At 51.1% G+C, this 23304-nt stretch overlaps 1 protein-coding gene across 2 annotated transcripts in view; it reads right to left on the reverse strand.

Annotated features, from left to right (window-relative positions):
• KIF26A (kinesin family member 26A) overlaps positions 1-14087 on the reverse strand; it is a 103973-nt gene extending 89886 nt beyond the window's left edge. The window contains exons 1-2 of one of the 2 annotated variants that reach the window (XM_048307627.1): positions 13903-14087; positions 11336-11581 (exon numbers count right to left, since the gene is read on the reverse strand). In XM_048307627.1, coding sequence (XP_048163584.1) covers positions 11336-11581; positions 13903-14037 — 381 coding nt within the window. In that variant the 5' untranslated portion in view covers positions 14038-14087. The remainder of the gene's footprint in view (positions 1-11335; positions 11582-13902) is intronic. The other variant, XM_048307628.1, reaches the window with a different exon arrangement.
• Between the last annotated feature and the right edge of the window lie 9217 nt (positions 14088-23304).

Genomic DNA, 23304 nt, shown 5'->3' on the forward strand with positions numbered 1-23304 from the left:
TATAGCACAAACAGAGCGATTTTGCTTTTGAGCTGCATGTGCTTATGAGCAGCCATGATCAGAATAATAAAAGAACACACAGCAGAAATCTGAGAAGAGGAGCTCAAGCTGTGCCTGAATATTCACACTCCCTGTCAGTCCCAAAAGCAAATTTCTTTTGGAAAGCCTGAAAATTGTCAGCCAGGGCTGTTTGCCTCTTCAATAAGCTGTATAATAGTTATAACAAACAGATCCTGGCACTATTTCCACACATATAGACATAAACAGGTAATTATGTTCCCACTGAAGAGAAAATGAAGAGGATGTGCTGGAGAAAAGTGGTAATGATACCAACACAGAGAGATGGATTTGGAATACAGACATTGACCAGTTGTGCAGCCTGGCTTCCTCTGCAATTCACCCATGTAAATCAACTGAAACTGCACAGAGCCAACAGGCTTCATTTTCCACCTGTTAACACAGGTTATTGATTCCACTGTCAATAGAAGAACCACGATGCAAACTGCTATGAAATGAAAATTCAGTGTCGCCTGCAACTGGAGACAGAAGTACGGAGATGTACATTCAAGATGACATATTGCTGAAAATACTCTTCCCTAAACCCAGCCATGGCTCCCCAAAGGGCTGTTACCAAAGACATGACTACTTCCCACTGCCAAACTGCCCTCAGGGAGCCAGTAAGGCTGAGCCAGGGTGTTGCTCCTCACAATCAACTGAGCAAGTGCTGAGCACAAAGTCCACCTTCCACACAAAAATGAGAGAAACCCCTTCACAGCCTGTGTTTCACAATGTGTCAGCATGAGAAACTCTCTCACTCACACAAATGTTCTAATCATTTAGCTCTCTGTGGAAGTCTCAGATTTTAAACTTGAATAACAAGTAACTTCACCAGGGGTCAGTCAAGCAGCAGTAAGACTGCACGAGGTGGCAGGTTAAAGCATCTCATGTGTACAAGAGTACAAGTATGAAATTCAGAAAGGGCCCCCAGGGATCCCAATGCAAGACATGAAGATGTAATTAAAAACCATAAATCCATCAAATGAAAAATATGTAAACTTAACATATTAACTCATATATTTTTCTTCCTTGAACACATTTGTCTTACTCTACACTACTTTGGAGCCTACAAATAAAAAATTAACAATATCAGAAGAAGTATTTCGTAGTATGTGAAAAGTGAGTATCAATAATAAATGCTTTTTACTTTATTCTTATAGGTAATTGCTGAAAGAAGCTATCTCAGCAGACTGATGAGATTCTGTGCATATTATGAATTATTACAACTGTATCTCCTCTTTACAAAATCCACAAAAGGACAGTATCTTACAGTGTTTCGATGCCACTCAATCATCCACGCAAAATTACCCTTGTGAGAGCTTGTTGGAGGAATGTCAAATGTATTTGCCTGCCTTTGCAGCAAAATCTTCAGAGAAAGACAAACAAATAGTTCACAGCTTGCAGTTATACAAGTTACACTAACACCTGAACATTTTGACTGCAAATTCTGGGTTTAACTTTGTATTTCAAGCTACAGGCAAAACAGTTATAGGCCAAATCCTGTCCCATGTCTCACCCACAGCATAGTTTTCAAGATAGCTTACAAACACTCTGCAGTACCTGTATTAAAGATCATATTACATCTAAGGCACATCTTCTAAAAAAGGGTATTTGGGACAAACCAGCCCTCCCATCTTCTGCTCACTGACCAGAAAAGTAGCACCAAGCATTGCTCAAAAATGACAGAGGCAAAGACATTTTTCCTTCTCCTCCATCCTTTAAAAGGCCAAACTTTGCAGAACAAATTTGTTTCCCATCATTAATGAGTGCTTCCTTGGAACCAGATTTCCCAGGGCCAGGCAGCAGTATATGAGAACACCATGGGTAACCCAAAAGGAGTAGAGCAATAGAAACAAGGATGGCCAGGTTTCCTGATCGTACAAGCCACATGTTTGTCTTCAAGTTTCTGACAATTGTAAAGACTGTCACACTCCACAGAGTCCCTGGAGACAGCTCACAGTCTGGGGATGGCAGCTCCTGCTGCCCTGTTTTGGGGTGGGAACTGGACACGTGCCACCGGTCCAGCACAGTGCCACGGATCTCAACCACTTCAGTAGTCTCACCACCTCCAAAACACCCAGCAGCACCACTCTACTGAAGGCCATGTGATGTACCCTGGGCATAGACACCATCCCTGAACTCCTCAGGGAGTTCAGATGCAAAAGCAGTAGGCAACCCCTGCAAACAAATTTTTACTTGATAAAGCTATATGCAAGCTGTAGGAAACTGCTGTAGTCTAAGATTTAGGAGAAAAGCAGCAGTGCCAATATGAGTAAATACATACTACAACATACAATACAGTGAGAACAACACAAGGCAATAAAAAGAGAATACAATACAAGCTGAGTACATCTAACATCCCAAATGAGTTCAAACACAAAGCCAAACGCTGCCCATTTACAGTACAATCAGCACTGATCAATGTATACACATGGACAGCAACACAAACCATGCTGTAACAAATGGTATGTTGCAATAAAACAGGAAACACATTTAAACATAACCTTCTGAATGCTGGGAGAACTAGGACTAATGCTTCTCTTTCACCATTCAGGCTGAAAGCCAGTCAATGCCCACCTAGCCAGAAGTATCACATTTCAGTTCTGTACAGAAGGCTTCCTATCCCATTCACCCAGCAGTGTAAAATCCCTCGGCAACATCAGGGGAAGATTTGCTAAGAGCTAAACGAAAATTGATCATCTTCCCACAGCTGTCCAGTGTTCCAGTCAATCCTGCACAGATACTGATGTTTGGTAATGCCAGCCCAGCCCCAGATGAAACTCAGAGCAGCTTGCAAACTCCAGGAATGCTGATCGAAGACAAATTTTAAGACTTGACTCAAAGAAGGATGGTTGTACTCACTTAAGCTTCTTTGTGTGAGCAAGAGCTGAGATTTCCCTGATTCACTGTACATTAGGGTGATGTATATGGCAGTCAGACTCTTGGTGATAAAACAAACACACAACAATGGCATTATGCTGCCTAAAATAGGTGGATATATTTACACTAAACATTCTTTCTCCAGCATGAGAATGAACATCTGCCAGCTACGTCTTAAAGACTCACACAGCTTCAAAGCAAAGTAAGTCCAAAGAACTATATACCGAAGATTTACATTCACTTTAGCTTATCCTGGAGAAGAATATATTACTCCTGCTAATGACTGGAATAGTAATTTGAAGCTTTGCTCTTAAGTTCCTCTATAAAATTTACCTTTCTTTCCATTTAAAAGTAACACATTTCTTATGGAAAACTAATAAGTAATACACCTTGGTATAAAGTTCAACAGCAGTAGGAGGGACTGAAGCCAATGAAGAGGCCCTAGCTTACAAGGCCACATCACATTTCCACAAGGCAGCTTTCCAGTTCCATCACAGGGAGGCATCGTGCAGTATGCAGATACACCTTTTTTAGATACCATCAGCACAGCTCTAACCCCTTCACCCTGAGCTGATCTGATACCTGCTGCTTACCGAAGCTCCACTTCAGCTGGACACACACCACAGACCTTCAGTCTCCTTCCACAGCCTCACCATTCCTCTGCTGGTGAACCAGCAGATTTTCAGGACTACCTGCTACTACCTCTACAGTTTATCTGAAATCCCCAGCTTTTTTTGCTCCTTCTGCTGTTGCAGTGACCCCAGCTCCAGAAACCCCTCCCTGACATCTGACCTGAAAGTTCAGTTTCAAGTCACAGAGCCCGCTGTTTTCTGTGTTCCTATCTTATATATTCTTATTATGCATATTACAGGAGCAGTCAGCTCTACTAACAGCAGTTGATGATGCTTAATGCCATACGAGCAAGAGACAGTCCCCACCACAAAAGATGTTTTTACTGGAAATGGACAAAAGATGGAAGCATTTTCTCTTTGCTGAGCAGAAGAGAAATTAAGCCCATGCATATTAAGCTGCTTGCCCAAATTCAGCAGCTGCTTGCCCACAAACTCAGTGACAGATCTGGGGATTCATTCAGATCTTGAATCCCTGCAGTGGGACACAATTCCTGTTAACACACGCAGCAGGGAGCATGATTCTCCTGGAAGTAAGGCCCAGGTTGTCTCCCAAACATCACTCAGGTGAAAGACTACACAAAATTAGTAGACACTTGTAAAAGAAGTCAGGCAGGTCCCAATCACAAGCACAGCCAGCAATAGAAAAGATTCCCACCTTCCCAATGATGCCTTCCACTTGGGGATATACTGAATACATAAATACAAAATAGTTATTCCAGTGCTGCAGGTCTGCAGTCAGAGGACAAGGAGACAAATCCAGACAAGTTAAGTTCCACTTAGTTCCAGTAAATAATAAAGAGCAGATACAGTACTTCCAACTGGACAGCTGCCTGCCATACTCAGTGTGACCAATATCCAAATAGATCTAGTTCCTCAAGGTAATCAGTTTTGAGAAAGGCAACAGCATTGGCATGGAAAAATATTCCATAAGACATGCAGATGCTTCCAGAGAGATTCTCCTCATGTAACCAGGGTGAAGCAAAATCTCTGCTCACTTTTCATGACAAAATGTTCACCTGCCAGCTGAAAGCCCAGGGACTAACTGGCTCTTCTCTACGTCAGCATTGTCACTGTGGCAAGGACAACTCAGGCCCAGAGGGTGCAGCTATTTTGGGGTACCCAAGCAGCAGGAGATACATGCAGCAACTGTGAACACAGTGGGGGAAAACACAGTGGTCTTGAGGGGGAAAAAAAAAAAGAAAGTCTTGGTGGTTTCAGACTCCTACACCCTGCAGTGCCAGGTCCAGAGCAGCAGCCACTATCAGCTGCTGTGAGCCAGGGAAGAGGAGGAGGATGACTGCTGCCTCCAACAACCTCACTGTTAACAAGTCAGAGGTTGGGATCACTGTAGGTGGAAACTCTTGGCAAAAACAATAAAGCAGCTACTACATATTTCAACAGGTTCAAAGTAACCTCAGATGTTAGGAGCAGATGCTCTTTTCCACCCCCTGGGATTTTGAAATGGTTTATGTGTTTCCTCCCTTCCCCCTAATAGGGCAGGGTGCTGAAGGAATTAGCCAGAGAAAGAGCCAGAGCAACACTAATTACCCTCAGCTAGCCGGGAGACCACAGCACCTTCAGCTAATTGTGAAATCCCCACTCCCCCACTTCAGATCCCCCAGTGAGAAAGTCTCTTGCCTCCAGCATCCAAACTGCAAGATAATCCCTCTCACCTGTATTTTAAAAGGCCATGCTTGAAAATCCTAAGTGTCTAAAGCAAACACATTACAATTAGTTTCCACAGCCTGTCCTGTCATACGGGGAACGACTGCGCTGCCTGAAACAGGGGAACTGCTCGTGTCAACACATTTGACACAGTGCTGTCACTAACCCTGTTATTAGACTGCACACGTACCTGAAATCCACATCTGAGCTCATTGCCTGGAGCACTCCACGGCCAAGTCTCTGCAAGAGTCTCTCTCACAAAATTAAATATTTAATGTGCATCTTTAAAAAATGCCCCGTAGTTTCATGTTTTTTAACTAAGACATTACTTTTCCACTTATGTATTTCTGAAATGTTAAATATAGAACATTTTAAGGTGCATTTAGTGCTTGTAAAGAGCCGTGAAAATTGGATTCCTCTAGAGAGCAATCTGTGAAAGACAGCTCTCCCACTCAATTCCCCTTACCCATATCAATGCAGTTGCAGAAAGACCTCCCACGAAAATAAGAAGAGCCCCTAAGTAACAGAGGACCCCAAACTTAGCCAAGACTCAGCTGTGTCACCATTGTGACTCCCAAATTCAAGGCAGTAAGGGCTACCCAGTAGTAAGGGCTGACACACTGACAGAAAACAACGGGCACAGGAAGGAAAACGCAGTGAAGCTGAGGATTGCTTCTAAAGCTTAGACCTATTCCACATGCACCTCAAATGGTGCAAGAAGCCCCCATATGCTCTGAATCCTTGTTCTTTCAGGGGAACATGACCCTGAAGGCAAACACTGAGGACACAGAGCCCTCTCCCAGGTTGCTCCACATGTAGCACAGGCTCCTGGAGCACTCAACAATGCACACCACAGTGAGGAGGCAGGTGCTGGGGGCCAGGGATCACATGAGCTCTCCTTGCCACTATTTCTGCTGATACCAGGCCATCAGAGTAGCCAAGGTGGGAATTACAAAGCATCCCTGACTCTCACACATTAAGACCACAGTCCTCAACCCCCATGCCTGTCCTCTCAGCCTGGTTTTCCAAAGCAAGAAGAATGGCTCCACTGCCCTTCTTTCCACCCTTCTTACTGACAGCCCTCCTTAACAGCTTTTGAACCTGTCAAATGATCTGAAATTGAGGTAGAAGGCTCAGAACAATTTCCTACAACTTCCACAAACTGTCTGTGAGAGAAATTGGGCAGTACCCATGTGTTATTAGTTGTTTGGCAGCAGCCAGATGTCCAAGTACTATCTTACTGTCAACCAAACAGTGTGTGCAGCTGCAGAGAAGATGCTGTCTCTTATGGAGTCATCTGGGACAAGGAGGGAACAGCTAGGATTAATGCAGAAGGATGGGAAGAACAAATGCAGTGAAAATCCATCCTACCAAACCCTCCTTCCCTAGTTATGCTGCTTGTGGAAACACGGGGGGATTATTTAGCATACAGGAGAAACCCACAGGGAAGAGCATGCCCATCCCAAAACTCTGCTCTTCATCTCCACCTCATGTGACGCAATCAGCAGCACATACAGGTGTGCCCCCAAGAGACCATCATTCTGAGCAGAAGGAGGAGTGATGGGAGTTCAGTCCAGCAGCACGGTCTGGCATTTGCACAGGTAAGACACATCCAAGTAAACAGCACGTCTAAAGCCAGTGCCATCCTCCCTTTTTTCCCAGAGAACCCAAGATTCCTCCAACTCTGGCTAATGTAAATCCAAGCCCTGACAAGGATACAGCAGGCTAGGACTTGCTCAGCTCCCTGAAATGATTCATGGTTCACTAGCAACAAAGGTATAGCCTGTCCCGGTCACTGAGGCTCCCTGCAGACCAGGCCTGGCAGCGTGATACTTCGTACCCAGGTGCAGCTTACCTGGGCAACTGGGAATACAGGACTTTCTAGGTATTGGGGAATAAAAAATTGCCAACCCCATCAACAATAGAGCCACACTGTCTTCTATGTCCTTCAGACCCTTGGAAGCCGTTCAGTGGTGTGCCTCATGTAACAGGTAAAAATGTAACGGGTAAAAATTAAAAATGAAACAACAGAACAGGAAAGAAAAGAAGCTCTTTAAAACTAAGACAGCAAGAAATTCCTGAACTCAGAATATAACACAATATGAATGTTTCTGCCCTGTTTCATGCTGCCTCTGGCACCCGCCTGCACTTTCAGTAGCTACCGTAGTAACTGCTCAGACTGGGGGTAAGGGTGGATGGGGAAAAGTGAAATGGGCTGTCTGAATCCCTGGGCTGGGAGAAACGTGATCATCCAAGCTAATCACTTCCAAAGTGAACTTCTGCTGGGCTTGGCCTCCTTTCAGTACTGATAAAACAATTCTTTTAATACAGTATACCTGGGCACAAGCATTAATTTTCTACAACCAAAGTATTTACACCAGTATAAATCCCTTCTGTGGATGTAGTTGCATCTGTGTGTGCATTCCTCACACCACAAGGCCTTTTTTCCTCTGCTCATAAGGCATTAGCTAAAACCATTTTACAGTAGCTGTATATCCTTAAGGCTATTGCCTGTGCCAGAGGTAGCACAGAGTTTACTTCTAGAAATGGAGCTACAGGAGCACATCTCTCATACTGAAGAGTTCCTGCCTCTCCACTTCCTGCTGGAGACACATACCTCACTCTGACATACACCTCTTCAGAAATGACAGCATGTTTGGGTTTTACCCAACAAGGGCATCACACAAATTGATTAATTAGCATTTTTGAAGCACTATGAAGAATTTAGTAAGTAATGCTAAGTAATATTATTACTAATTTAATCTACATCCCATTCAGTCCTCAGCCTGTCCCTGAAACTGCCAACAATTATGCCAATTAGTGGTAATTGTGGTGGTTTGTGACAAGGCTATTTGCCAACTAGGAGTGAGACACAGACCACCAACTCATTTCCCCTGGATTGTCCCACAGCTGCCAACAGCAACAACTTCCAGGCACAGCAACCTGCTCTCCGCTCCAGCCAGAACTCTGGCAGTAGGGATCCTGTATCCCATTACCAACTCTCCAGGGACACAGCCTGCAAAACTTTCAATTAGGAGTAAACCAAGACACCTTGTTTTTCCCTCCTATGTTAGTTCAGTGCACGACCCAGTAACTGATGCCAAACTGCAATACCAAAATGTTAATCTGGGATAATTTCAGATTAAATTTTGCTCGGTTCCATCCACACTTAATGAAAATCACATTTTGATTCACACACAGGCCTCACTGTGGTGGAAAACTGTAAAGGCAGCAGCAGTAAAATGAAGGAAATTGAGAGTGTAGGATGCAGTAAATCTTGTGCTCGGGAGACTGTTTTAAAGAGTTTTAACATAAGCAAAGAGGTGTATCTTTTTATCAGCTGTCCACAGAGATTTGGAGGACTTTGAAGAGAAGGCAAACAACTAACAGTATTCTGTAATCAATGCACATCATCTGAGCACCGAAACTTTAAATTATTTATATATTTTAAATATGTCTAATTGAAAGGATAACAACACAAACTGTATGAATCATAGCCCTCTCAAGTAATTAGATTTGTTATCCCTGCAGACTGCAAACAGTACGTTGGCTTTCTATTCTAATGTGAATTCAATCCCTTGTCAGCTGCCCCACGCATGAGAATACACCTCCACTCTTTCATCAGGAAAGATATCAACAGCAGGAAACTAGCCCTTCTTTCATCTCTGAGGCACCCACCCACCTTTCCAAAGGGCTTTCAACCAGGTGTGGAAACCTTTCTGAATCTGTGCTGAAAGATCTCTTAATTATTATGGCAAAGGAGGTAAATCCTTTGAGAGCAGCATGCTCCAAGCAGCAGCCTTCTAGTGTTTACTCATCCAGTAGTTGCTTAGTTTGACAGTGCATTACAAGAGCTTGTAAGAAACTCTGGACTTGCATTGTATGGGCATGAAACTTACAGAGAGGAGCTGCTTTTTCAGATGTCTTGTTATATAATTAAACAAGAAAGGGAGGGGGGAAAATCAAGCAAGCTGCCTTTCTGGCACAAACATTACACAGTGCTCACCCTGCCAGCATATTGCATCAGATTCCCACTGCAAGGCCAATTCACAGCAGCTGAGTAGCCGAACCCCTGACTGTTATCTCCTGCTAACCTACTTCACGCTCACGAGGCAGTAAGTACAACTGTTTATTGCATCTTCCTTCCTGAGGAGCTGCTCACCACACCAGGATTAGAGGGAATCTGAGCTTGCAATTAGGCTACAGGTCTCACAAGTGTCAGAGAATACAGTTTCCAAAAAATTTCAACCATCGAGCCCTACTGCATACTGCACACTGAGTAAACTCCAGGTATCTGTTACTCCGTGCTCAGGTCTGCTGAGGTTCTTACACTGTGACGACTCCTATTTTATTACGTTCCTCGGCATGCTTTGAAACCCTGCAGAAAAGGGGGATTAATTTACCCATCATCAAGTGCTTATCAAGGAAGTCCCCTGAGACGTGCAGGAAGGAGACCACACAAACAGGCCTTTGCTCACAGGTCTCCTCACCTGAACACCTGGCTGAGGCCCCCTACTCTCCTACACTGGAATTTTTTTTCCCATGGCAGAGATCCGCTCCCAGATAGGACACAATTCTTCATGGCAGAGGCCCACCCCAACAACAGGAACAGGGGTTTCTGTGCTCCTCATTGAAACAGCCTATCTCAGGCATTTCACATGGCAAATTAAACTCCTTTCAACCATTTGCAGCAACCAAGAAAACAAAAGGTCCAGCAGTCCTGAATCCAGGGACGTAAGATACACCTTTTACACCACAGAAATAAGAGCCCGCTCCAAACCCAGCAAGTCAAAAGAGAGATTCCTCTCGATTTCAAAGGGCTTTGGACCTGGCTTGAAAATCCAAACCTCGCTCTGCATTCGGACACTGCTCCACAATGCACTTCCAAACAAAACTATATTTAGATTCAATGGGAATTCTGTAGATCATACAGGAACTCTCTGAATGAAAATGAAGGTCAGTAGGGTTTGGCTTCCTCTTCAGACCCTCCTCCCCATTCTTGCAAACATCCAGATAAGCATTGTTTAGAAAACAATACGTTACTTCCAAATGTTATCAAAACCCCAACATACGTTTTGTGTGTCCTGAAACAGAATCTCAGGGTCTTCTGTTGCATTTTGCCCCATCAGCTAATTCTCAGGATCTCTTCAGATGTCTAGGCAAGACTCTATACCAAGACTGTCTTTTTTCACCTTTCAAAAGCTTTGCCCTACCTGCTCTGACAAAGGAAAAGGGACAAGGATAATAAAGACCCTTGCTAGACATAAACACGGAAAGGAAAAACTGTGCAGACAATTACAATACACACAAATAAAGCTGCACTTGGGTAAGAGGGAACCTCTTGGCATCATCATGCACTTTCTCCATTCCCTACCAGGTATGAAGTGCCACCATGCAGCACAAACTGGAGGAAAATGACACAGCTAATGCTTGCCCAAGGGACATTAAGGACAGGAGTGAGCCCATCAGCCAGCCAGGCACACTGAAGTACCCCGAGGGCAAAAGCACAGCCCACTCAAAAATCATCCCCCTCAAAGTTTCCTCCAGTGCCATAAACATGAGTGTTTGATTCTCAGCTGCACTTTATGGGCTTCTCGGAAGGAGGAGCTGAACGTCTACCACCGGCAGCTTCTCTTAGGAAGGATGAAGGCAAATCCCAGTCGCAACACCGAGCCGGCATCCCCGGGGCGCTGTCAACAGGGTTGGGCGGCCCCAGGTCCTGCGGAGCAACACGGGGAGCTCCCGGCACCAGGGCTTTGGGGCGGCCCCGAGGGCGCGTCTCGGACAGCAGCCGCACAGCCGCTTCTCAGCTCTTTCGCTCCTCTTCCCAAACTCCCTATTTTATTTTTAACTGTTTCTGCCAGCCGGTCGCTGTAACAGCGGGTGAGCGTCCAGCCGCACAGTTTCGCTTTCTGGTAGAAGTCCGGGGACGGGAAATCCTTGAACTTCTGAAGAACCCTCCTGGGTTGGACATCTCCGGCTTTGCGGCCACGCTCCCCTCCCAAATCCTTTGGGGATGTACCTGTGACCCCGTGCGGGCCGGGGCCAGGCTCCCGCGCCCCTCCCCACAACCCCCCAGCGGTGCTGGGCGCTGCACTTACCGGCGGGGCGTTGGGCGGGCAGCCGCCGGCAGCCAGCCGGGCCGCCTGCCTCCTCAGCTCGGCCAGCTGCGCCTGGCAGCTCCGGCACCAGCCCCCGGCCGCCGCCCGCTCCAGCGGCCGCGGCTCGGCCCCCGCGGCGGCTCCCGCTCCCTCGGGCGGCGGCCGGCTGGCGCAGCGCTCCTCCTCGGCGGCGGCCGGCGGCCTCTTCCGCGGGGAGAGCTCCCGCGCCGCGCTCCCCTCCGCCACCTGCGGAGACAGCACAGCTCAGCAACGCGGGACGCGGAGGCAACGCTGCTCCCACCCTCCTCGCGAGGAAAAAAAAAAAAAAAAGTGAGGAATTTTTTTTTTTAAAGGGAAAAAAAAAAAAAAAAAAAAAGCGCTCAGCCGTGGGGAGGAGTGTTGTAGCAACTTACCACCGGCGCCCGGGGATCAGGTCCCAGAGCCTTCCTGCCGGCGGCCGTGATCATGATAGCGGGGGATGCTCCCCTGCCCCGCGCCCCGCTCCGCTAGTGCGGGCGGCGCGGTGCCCGGCGGCGCGGCCGGCCCGGGGCACCCATGGCGGGGCGAGGGTCAGGGGTGCCAGTAGTGATCGCACCGCGTCCCCGCCGCCCGGGCTGCCGCTCTAGGTGATGCTGCCTCCCATGATGAGACAGGAGTGAAGTTTGGGATGGGAGACGGAGGCGGAGTGAGCTCCCCAGGGCGGCACGGGGAAGGACCCAGAGCACGGGAGCACGTCGGCAAAAAAAGCTGGAAAAGTGCTTGGAGGACAGGGGAGGAGGGGCTGGGCGGGGGCGGGTGGGGTGGGGTAAGCGGGGCGGGGGAGCGTCGGCCGGGGCGGGCTGGGGTTTGGGTTTAGGTTTGGGATAGCGGCGGGGCGAGAAAGATGCCATTTCACAGTGACCCTACGGGATAGTCCCAAAATCAGTGTCACTTAAGTCGTTGCCTCCTTCACATTCTAACACTCAAGTTCCTTGGGAGTCGGAAAAAAGGGCCGGGCGCGGGGTGCGGGTCCCGGCGCGGGGGCAGAAAAGCGGCGCTGGGGGTGCGGACCAGCTGCCAGCGGGGCTCAAGGGTCCGGCCGGGATCCGCTCCCCTCGCTCCGCCCCGCGACTGCCGCTCTCCTGCGCGGGCTAGGATACGGTGCCCCCCCTCCGCGGGCAGATGCGCGGTGCCGCGGGGCACAGACTCCGCGGGGCCGACTCCCCCGCCGCTCAGCGGGCGCGACGGGATGCTCCTACACGCGAAAATTGACCTGACAGATGGAGAAATTAACGTTCGCAGCTAATTGTCTACTTGGCTGCCGCTCCGGCTCGTATATTTAGCACTTTTCTCCTTTTTTTAGTTTTTGCCCCCAGAGAGAGAAGCGCGTGCCGCTGTCTGTCACGGGGCCGGTCCCGCGCGGGCGGCGGTGGCGGGGCCGAGACGTGCCCGGGCCCCGCGCGCTCGGCGCGGCCGCCGCCGTCTCTGTGACCAGAGCGCCCCCTGCCGGCGCCGCCGCGCCCGCGGTCTCGCCCGCGACGGAGGAGCCCGAGCGCAGCCGGAGCCCCGCGGGGCCGCGCCGGGAGAAGGCGGCCGCTTCCCCGGAGATGCCAACGCGGCTCCTGGGCCCCCTCCCCTCCACCGCGCGAGTGGGTGCTGCTGGCGCGTGGGGTAGGGTCTGTGGTGAAGTGGGCAGCGCCGAACACAAAGAGTGGGGAAAAAATAATCCCGCCCAAGAGGCACCTCTCCCCCGCCGGTTAAACTTTTCTGACTCTGCCAAGCACGTGTGTGAAGCGCCCCACCGGCCCCACCCCCAAGGGTGCATACCCTGGAGCACGGCTGGGGCCGTGGGCGACGAGCACAGCCCTGAGGCGCGCCCCGCACGTCGGGCAGAGCCCCCCCTACACTGTGATGTGCCCCCCCCGCCCGCCCGGACCGCCCGCCGGCAGCCCGAGAAAAGTCTGGGTGCGGGAGTGAAGCGGAGACACGGGGGGCACGGGCTGGTACCCAGGAGCTGCCGTGTGCCCCTCTTGGGGCGGGAGGGGAAGCGGGACTCGCACAGACACATGCACCCGGGCGCTGCGCCTCGGCTTCCTTCTCCCGCCTGCTCGGGGCAATGCTGCTCTCCGGGAAGTTCCTCCGAAATCTCCTGTGCCCAAACAACGTCTGAAAAACCCTCCCGCGTCTCCAAGGCTCGGGTTGGACGGGGCGGGGGATAAAGGGGTGGGCTTCCCGGCCGGCACTGGGGTGAGCCGCGCTACGGGGCTAAGCAACCTCTTTTTCTCGGTAAGTACAAAGCCCTCCTGGAAATAGCAAAACGCGGTGCCACCACTCCCCATCTGAAACCGAGGTCACATAAGGTGGCGCGGTCCCCATGGGGAAGCCCCAGGAGCAGTCCGGCAGCGCGGTCCCCCCGCGCCCCTCCGCGCCGCTCCGCGGTGCCGCCAGGACTGTTCATGGTGCTGAAACCTGCCCGGCACCGCCGCCCGCAACTTCGCACCGCCAAGTTTGCCACCCCCTTCCCGTGAGTCGGCCCTCGACCCCCTCCCGGACCCCAGTTCCCCCGGACCACGGCAAGATCCCATTACCTTGGCTTTCCTCCGCAGGAGGTGGCTGGTGAAGCCGAAGATGATCTCCGAGTCCAAACACAAGGCTCCTATCTCCAAGAGGCCGGGATTTTTCCTCGTGGCGTTGGAGGCATCGGGCGATTTTTGAAAAGCCATAGTTTGGGGTTGGAAATATCCGGCTCCCTGAGCGGAGGCGATGTATTTGTATACACACACGCACACAGAGGGGGGGGGAAAAAAGAAAAAAAAAGGGGGGGATAAAATAGCAAACACCTCCCACCCTTTAAAAAAGAAGAGGGAAAAAAAGAAAAGAAAAAAAAAAAAAAAAAGCCAGACGCGGGTGAGTTACTCCGTCATATGCCAGGATGCGCCGCCGGGGTGAGGTAGTCAGCAGCCGGGCAGAGACCCGCCAGTCTCCTTGCCTCTCTCTGCTGCTCTCCGCCGCTCTCCCTCCCGTTTTATCCCCCCTCAGCGCACCTTGCCTGACGAGCGAGCGCGGGCGCGGAGCCCTCAGCGCCCCACCGGCGCTGGGGCCGCGGCCGGGGCCGCCGCTGCGCTGGGTGCGCGGGGCCGGCAGCGCCCTGCTCCCCCGCCGCCGGCCATCAGCTCGCCGAGCGAGGGGGCTCCCACCTCCCGCTGGCCAGGAGCCCGCACTGCGAGCCTCCTGCCTCCCCCCATCCACTGCTGGGTGGGTTTAGTGGCTGGGTTGGTGGGTTGTTTTTTCCCTCCTCCTTCTCCTCCTCCTCTGGGGTGAGCGCAAGGAGGGAAAAGCTGCCAGTGAAGTCAGTTTAGGAGGGAAAAAAGACACGCACAGGAAAAAAAAAAAAAAAAAGGGAAGGGGAAAAAAAAAAAAGGAAAACCTGAGGGAGCAGAGGTGAAGCACTTTCCAGAAGGGACGCGGCCTTTGACTTCTCCAAAAAGCTTCCCCCTCTTTTCTCCCCTCTGCTTAATTGTATTTGCAGTGGGTGCGGACGGCAGGAAGGAGCGAGCTCCTCCTCATCGAGGGGCCGAGACACAGGTGCCCCGATGGATGCTCCCGGATCGGGCAGCCCTCCCTGCAGGCTGCCGCTCCGGCCGCCGCCGCCGCCTCCGCCGCGTGTCCCAGCCCGGGGGCCGGGCAGAGCTCGGGGATCCCCGCTGAGGAGCGGCCCGTTCCGTCGGGGCGGGATGGATGGAAGCGGGGAGGGGGCTCCGGGCAAAGCGTTAATCCCTTCCCGCGTACTTTCCCGCTAAACAAATAATCCTCCCCGACAAAGGCATTATGCAGCTTCATACAGTCCGCAGTGAAAGGGAGTTGAATAATCTGTTTATACCGGCTCCGCGCCGGCCGCCCCGCCCGGCCACCGGGTGCTGCTGGGCGGGGGGCAGCCGGGCCCACTGCTCCCATCCGCAACTGCGTCCGGGGCAGGGCTGAGCTCCTGCCTCGCAGCCTGGCCCCGGTCGGAGCCCGGCACGTCGGGAGGGAGCTACGGGACGGTGGCGGCTACAGGAGAGCGGGGAGGGAAGGAGGAAAGGAGAGATAGAGATGAGGAAAGAGAAGGGGAATTAAGGGAGAAGGGAGGGAGGGAGGAAAGAAAGGAAATAGAGGAAGGGGAGAGAAGAGAGAAGTCTTAAGTCTCTATGGCCACGAAAAGACACTGTAGTTTTTTTTTTCTGAATTTACTCAGTTGCCTATTCTGGGCTTCCAGCTGATGATGATTGTGTGTGTTAAATGAAGGAAGTGAGTTAATGTGTGTGTCTGTAGGATCGAGGTGTACAGATGTAACAGGCAGGCACTCAAGCAGTGCTGGGAGGGAGGAGAGGAGGATGGGAGTGGTGAGATGCTTACAGCAAAGGTGCAAGGATTTGTTTGGCTCCTCATTGCATCTCTTCCTGATGTTCAAATATCAGACCCAAGATGTGCCAGTGTGTTAGCTGGTCCCTGGATCCATCTGGGAATAGTGTCTGCAGGGACTCAATCCCTGGGCCATCTTGCCCAGACTCACCCTCTCACCCCCCACCAACCCTGTCCCAGCCTCCTGTCTTGTTGTGCACCACTATGCATTCAAAGTCTTCCACCACCCTCCTCCGCATAAGTGGGATGTTCCCCTGCCACAGAAGATCCCCGTGCTTGGGAGGTGTCACATTACCAAGGGAGTAGGAAGAAGTGGGTGAAGAGGAGGGCAGAATGAAAAACTATTCAAGCAAAATGGTGGTATGGACATCAACAGTCCAGGCAATAAGTGTCCCCACCCAGGCTCTCAGTTCAGGTGTTCAGCATGAGATAGAACAGTGCCCATCACTAGAACCAGAAGCATGAAGTGTCATTTCCCATGCATTGGAGTCTTTCCCACCTTGGCCTGGAAACATTCAACAGCAGAGAAAAATGAAGGCTTGTTGCCTGCTCTGGAGAAGGCCTGAGGCATCTGTCTCCATCCCCCACATTTTCAGACCAACCAAATTTAAGCACTCACACCATGCTGGCCTGGCCTCAAAGAGAGCCCAGGCCTTCCCTGTCCTCATGCCACCTCCAGCCCACCACATCTCCCTTCCTCACCACAGTTTTTCCCTCTTCCCTGACTCTTGGCAAAGTCCCTAGGAAGGTCTGGGTCTAAAAGATATCCTGAATGTCAGGCACCGAGAGTCCCTGTGCAACCCCAACCTCACCCCTAATCCTGGAGAGTCTTCCTTTAATCACCCCTATTAAAGCAAATATCTCCCCACCCCACTGCCCTCAGGTGTCTTGCCGATAAACGAGCTGAAGGGAAAGTTATTACCTTTTATTCATGGTGTCTAAACTAAAGTAAAACATCAACAGGGTGACTGTACATAATAATATACTAGATAAAGTCCATTTTTCTTGGGCCCTCTGAAAGCGATCCCTGAGCATTAAAACGGGTCTCTTAATAAATATCTTATCTCCCCTCCACAGAGCCCTGGCTGCAGATAACCAGACAGCCATTACTGTACCTCTGAAATAACCCCATTTCCATCAGGGCCACTTCAAACAGGCTTCTCTTTAAAGACCTCCGCCTCTTCCCTGAGGGGAGGTGGGAAAAGGCTTGAACCTCCCTGGGTGGGGGATTGCATCCAAGTCCCCAAGCATGGTGTGGGGTTACTGCATTGCAATGCATTCCCTTCCACAAATAACCATGGAGCAAGGCGTTCTGCCTGCAAGCCGCGAGCCTAAATGAATCCCCTTTGTGCCCTGCTTTGGGGTGAGCAGTGCTGGGCTCCCACAGTTCTGCCCCCCTGGGCCTGCTCTGCAAGCAGAGAGAAAATTGGGCAGGAGAGGAGGGACATGGTAGGCAGCTCCCATCTCGAGGGAAATGGCCTTCCCAGTGTGTGCATCTCAGGCTGCAAGGTGACGCTGTACAGGTTGCACCGGACCCCTTTATTAATACACTGTACAGGTGATAGTGGATTTATTAAGTATATTGCTGTGATTTCACATTTAATTTACTAAGAATACAATGGTTTGGGCTAGAGGACCCAAGGGAAATCTAGGCAACAGTGAGCAAAAATCCATGAAATTCAATGTAGCACACTAATCATGGAGGCATTATAGTATTAATTGCTATAATGATATACTTCTAATCCTATCTTACACTGCACCACATAATTTCATTGGGTAAGAGAGAAGAGGAATTAAATTTAGTTCAATACAGGCAAGCGTGTAACTTAATAGAGTAGTTTGACTCTGGCACACTCAGGGGTTTAGGGCTAATGTCACACAACATGGTCAGCAGCAGGGAAGAAGGATGGCACAAGACTTTTGACACCCTCACTGAAATCTGGAAGCAATGTGGAAAAGTGTTAGATATCTGCTTTTCAAGAGGCAACCTGGCCATATAAAGGATAATTACAATTCGTTGCAAAGATGATTTATCATGTCTATCATTGTGCTTGAAAAGGCTAGGTCACCCATGAATGCTGATGAAATTTCAAAGATCTACTCCCCAAGGACTTTTTGCATCTGCTGCCCTCTGAGATGGGGAAATAGCCCAGGGCAAGCTTCTCATTAATACTGCAGGAAAATATAAGCATTTTGTCCGACATAACATTTTTCTTCAGTATTATACCTGACATGATCAGACCTTTAAACAACGTGGTAATAGGGCTCACTTTAAAGTTCATGTACTTGATATTGTGCCCCCCCTTCCCCTTCTCCCCTCCCTCCCCCCGGTTTCAGCTGGGTAGTACCTCTCTCTAACAAGCCAGCGTTTCGACCCGAAACACACTTTCTCCCGTAACAAATATTGTGTGAGGTTGGCGGAGGTGGTAAAAGTAGCTTTTGATCTTGTTTGTATAATATGCAAGAGGACATCAAAGCGAGGGAAGAGGGGGAGGGAGGGAAAGGAAAGCAGAGCAAGAATAACCCTAGTCAGTGGAACACCAAATAGCTCATGAATAGCTGAATAAAACATAATTAGGAACACACGATAAATGAGTGGTTCTTTAAAGAGAGCGATGGCAGAGCGGGCTGGGAGGGAGGCCAGGGGAGGCGGGCACGGCCCGATTCAAAGCCGGCCCCGAGGCAAACCAAGCGGGGCCCGGACCTCAGAGGGGGCAGCAGGACCCCTCGGGAACCCCCTTCCCCGCCGCCCTGGAGGCGGCTTCCCCCGGCCTCGTCTCTCTCGGGGAGCCCCGGGGCCCACGGGGCAGCGGGGAGGGCTCCGGGGGTGTCTCCCGCTCCCTGCGGGTAAAGCGGAGCTGTTTCCCCGCGGGGCGCTGCAGGTTTCGGGGCGTTCCCGGGCGCTCTCCACCGCGGGCTGCCCGGGGGGCGCGGGGGGGCCCTGGGAGCCGCGGGGGCGCCGGTTTGTTTTGGGTTGGTTTGTTTGTTTGCTGTGCGGCCTCCCCTTTATGTTGATCAGGCCGGCTCTGGGTTTAATTGATCTGCGGGGCGGGCAGTTGAGACCATCAAGGGAAACTTCAGCCCTTGCACGCTGCGGAGAAAATAGCGATCGTATCGGTGAAAGCGGCAGACACAGCCCCCCGCCTTCCCCCGCGCGTGTTCACACGCACCTGGGGACGCGGCCACCCCGGAGAACTGGCGGGGCCCGGCTGAAGCTGCAGGGCTGGACCGACCGCCAGGACACCCCTGGGGCCCGGGGGGAGGGTGTTCGGAGAAGCCCCCGGCCCTCTCCCGGTCACCAGTTAGGGGGATACCAGTACCAGCTCCGGGGTGATTCTGCAATGCCTCAGCAGCGACTCCGCAGGCGGGATATGCCTGCACCAGAAGCGACAGGGGGAACACACGGAGAAGAGTGGCTAAATTCACCCCCAGAGGCAGATTCCCTCTCTGTCCCCGAGGTGAGTCAGGCTGGCCAACTCCGTCCTGCCTCTAAGTAGCTCTCCTTCCAGCTCTACGCTTGGGTGCCTGTTTCTGGCGCTCTACTCTCTGCTCATCTTACCTGTGCTTCCTTGCCACACCTGTTGTCCTGCGGGGCCCAGCCCAGCCTACAGGACCCCTTTTCAGTTCCCACCACAATAACGGGGCTCCCTGCCATGCCGAGACCATGTCCCGCCTGCCCTTAGGGCAATGCAAGCCACAACGTGGATCTCACAAGTCCGGAGCAAAGTAGGGGCTTAAGTAAGCCCCAGGTCGTGACCTGCCTCGTAGGGAGGGCTGGGTAAGACAACTTGGTGCAAGGACTCTCCTGTCACTGCCTGGGCTTGGCAGCTCAGAGCTGATCTCGGGTCCGTTCTGTCTCGGTGTCTTGCCTCTTCGTGACCCTTCTCTCCAATGGGAGATCGAAAACCCTCCTGTAAACAACTGGTGAAGGTCAGGGGAAGGAAAGCCTGACACCACTTAATGAAAGACAGTTACAGACAATCTTTTGCTCAGTTGTCCGTGTCTGGGAGGCGTGAGGATCTCTGTGTTCAAGCTTTTTAATTTCCATTCTAATTTGCAAGTCATAAAGAGAGACAGTATGCAGTCCATGGTCTCGCGTTTAATTTCTTGTCACTCTAATCATGCCAGTTTAACCCTCACTTGCTTGCCTAGGTGCTTCTTACGCTCAGCCCTAGCTACCATCTACCCTGTGAATCAACAGCCTGCCCAAGCACATTAGTATCCTGCTTGCACTGTAGATTTGGGGTTCTAGAACTATTCCAGTGACTTCTGCCCAGATGCATTTGAGCACCCACAGCCCGTAGGAAGAGTGGAAAACAAAGAAACAAAACAAAAACAAACAAAACGAAAAATCCCAAAGCCCACAACTGCCTTCTTTTCAATGTTTGGTTGGGTGGTTTTTAAAGGGGAGGGTAGGGGTGAGGATTACTTTTTCCGTGCTCTGCCTGACGCTTTAGAATCACCTTTTCCCTCGGTGCGGGACACGCTTCCGGGGAGTCCCCGGTAAGGCTGCGCAGTACGGGGGAGTGGGCACCAAGGCTGGTCCCCTTTCCGTGCTGCCGGGAGGGACGGGAAGCCCGCTGCGCCTCCCCGGGCTGGAGAGGGGCGGCGGGAGGGGTTCAGCACCCTGGAGAGCGGCCCCGCTGCGGCCCTGAGACGGCGGCCGCTCCCTCTGCGGGGGAACCGAGAAGGTGCCGGCACGGCTCCGCCTCAGCGAGGGGCTGATGGGGAAGCTGGGCGCTGGAGTTCACTGTCTTTGTGGCTTTGGCAGAGGGATCGCGCGGGCTGCAAGGGATGGATGGTGACGGACGCTCATGCAGGAGCGGGAGCTCAGAGGACTGTTCTGCTCTCTCCCGTGACAGGTTTGCGTTACCGAGCCCACACAAACAGCGCGAGAAGCAAGGAAGATCACCTGCTCCTTAAACAAGGCAGCAGCCCCGCGCTGACCAGCTCCAGGGTGCCACAGGCTAACTCGGAACTGCTGCAGGGGTGCAAACTGGCATTGACCAAATGTCCTCCTCCTCCTCACATTAGCAGAGTGACTCCGGATGGCTGGGAAACCCTCTCGTGGGGCTGTGAGAATCCTGGGCGGCAAACGGGAACTAGGGGAGCCTTCATGCAGGGGGAGGGCAAAGAAAAAGGGAACAAACCAGCCCTGACTTCTAGACTTAATCAAAGAGTTCCCTATCTACCCACTGTGGCACACATGGAGGCATTCCCAGGGACAGTCTGCTTTGTGACAAAAGACTTTCTTAAAAAGCAAGCATCTACACAGCCATATTTCCATCAAAGGTAAAATAGCATCACAACAAACCTGAGAATACCCAAGGAGTCGCAGCAGAAAGATTCAGCTTTGCTGGCCATGCACAGCAGAAGCATTTAAAGCTTACAGCCTGAAAGTGCAGCCTCCTCCCCTCATCCTCTCCTACACAATGAAGATTATATCCTAAGCAACAAAGTAAAAAAATGTGCTACAGAGAGCTCAGTCTGGCCTCGTCTTGTATATCTTCTCAGCTCACATTAGCCAGCTTACTTACCGGAGAGGTTGCCGTTTTATTTCCTTCACCACATCCAGTCTTGAGTGCATTTTTCTAATGGCACCGACCAAAGCTGAGCACCTTATTCATCCTTTAACCAAGCAGAGAGACTCAATTCCCCAAATTAAATTTTAAAATATATTAATTTGAAAAGAGAAAATTGTGTCTTTCAACCGAAAAGAGGCTGGTTTGCCAGTGAGAGGTGCAGAGCAGGGCAGGTAATTATATTTCATCAACCAAGTGGCTCCTCAGAGCAGATACCACTCGCAGGAACTGGCAGGAACTTTTTGACTGAAGGGCAGTGGTAATCAAGAGAACTACACCGGAGGCGCTGGATTGCCAACCCCCGGGAAAGACACACACCAGCGAGTACTCATCCATCCCTCCACCCATCATCCTTCCCTCCGCGGTGCTCCCGGGCCGCCCGCGGCCGGTGCTGGGCGCCCCCGGCAGGTGGCGCTGCCCCGCCAGGAACCGGCCGGGACGCGCCGAGCGGGGCGCGGGCGCTCGGGGGCTCCGGGACACCGCGCCCGGCACGAGGGACACCGGGAATGCCTGCATGGCTCTGCGGGAATGCGGCCGTGCGCTCTGCACGTTAGTAAAGGTCCCCACAAAAAGCACATTCCGCAGAATCACAGAACGGTTTGGGTTGGAAGCGGCCACTGGAGGCCATCTGGTCCAACCTCCCTGATCAAGCAGGGTTTCTTGGAGCAGGTTACTCAGGATTGTGTCCAGACAGCTTTTGGATATTTCCAGTGAGGGGGATTCCACCTTTCTCGGAAGCCTGTTCCAGTGTTCAGTCACTTGCACAGTAAAGAAGTTATTCCTCAAGTTCAGGTGGCAGTTCCTGTGTTCCAGTTTCTGTCCATTGCACCTCATCCTATGGCTCAGCAGCACCAGAAGAGCCTGGCTACATCCTCTCGATATCCTCCCTTCAGATACTTACATACACTGGTGAGGCCCCTTCTTTGTCATTTCTTCTTGAGGCTAAACAGGCCCAGCTCCCTCAGCCTTTCCTCATAAGAGAGAAGCTCCAGTCCCTTAAACGTCGTCATTGTCCTCCACTGGACTCACTCCAGGAGCTCCATGTCTCCCCTGTACTAAGGAACCCAGAACTGGACACAGCAGCACATTCTGTGCCACTGATCACAATTCTCTGAGACCTGCCACTCAGCCAGTTCTCAATCCACAGTGTCACAATAAATAGACAGCAGACCATCAATAGTTCTTTCTTTCTCTCCCCACCTCACCCCACCTCATCCTGTGTAAGGGTGCTTTACAAAGGAAGTTTCAAAATCAAGCGGCTAGACCAACCAATTCATTGCGTAATCTTCTTCAGAAAAACCTTCTTTTTCTAGTTACTCAGCTTTGAATTTTTTGCTATATATTGTCTTTTCTCTGTCCCAGGATAGAAAGGGTGAAGACCTGAATCACTGTCAGAGTGCTGACAGCCTGAGAAAGAAAAGGAGAATTGATGCAGTTTTCTGTGAAACAAGGCAGAAAGAGGCTGTGAGAGCATCAGTCTTGCACATGGAAAACATTGCTGGAGAGCCTATGACACAAAAAGTGATGACAGGTTCTTGCAAAATATGACAGTTCAAACTACAAATGGTTCCCTAAACTGGAAAAACACTCCCTCTGTACCCATTGAGACCCAAACATTTTCAAGCTACAAATACTTTACTGGCACATGAGGCTCCTACGGGCTTACCAATGTATCTCTGGGCCATTCTGAGCCAGAAGTCAACAAATATGGGGGAAATGAAGAGCAGGACCAGCTACAGCCCCTGGCAAAGCAAGCAGTTGTCTAGAGCAGCAGGCAACCAGACATGGCCAAATGACCACAGGCTTCAGTGCCTCTATTCCCTTTGCCAAAGCTCTAGAAAGCCAGGCCAAAAGGTAAGGACCCTGCTGTGAAAAAAGGAAAGATCTTTTTGGCTCTCACATGGGCACATCTCCACCATAACTGTAGGGACACCAAGCCAGAATCTTTCCCCCAGTAATCTTCTTTCCTATTGCAGAAGACACCTGGCCAATACCCCTATTTATGGG

This window comes from Corvus hawaiiensis, chromosome 6 (assembly GCF_020740725.1).
Source record: "Corvus hawaiiensis isolate bCorHaw1 chromosome 6, bCorHaw1.pri.cur, whole genome shotgun sequence".
NCBI lineage: Eukaryota > Metazoa > Chordata > Aves > Passeriformes > Corvidae > Corvus > Corvus hawaiiensis.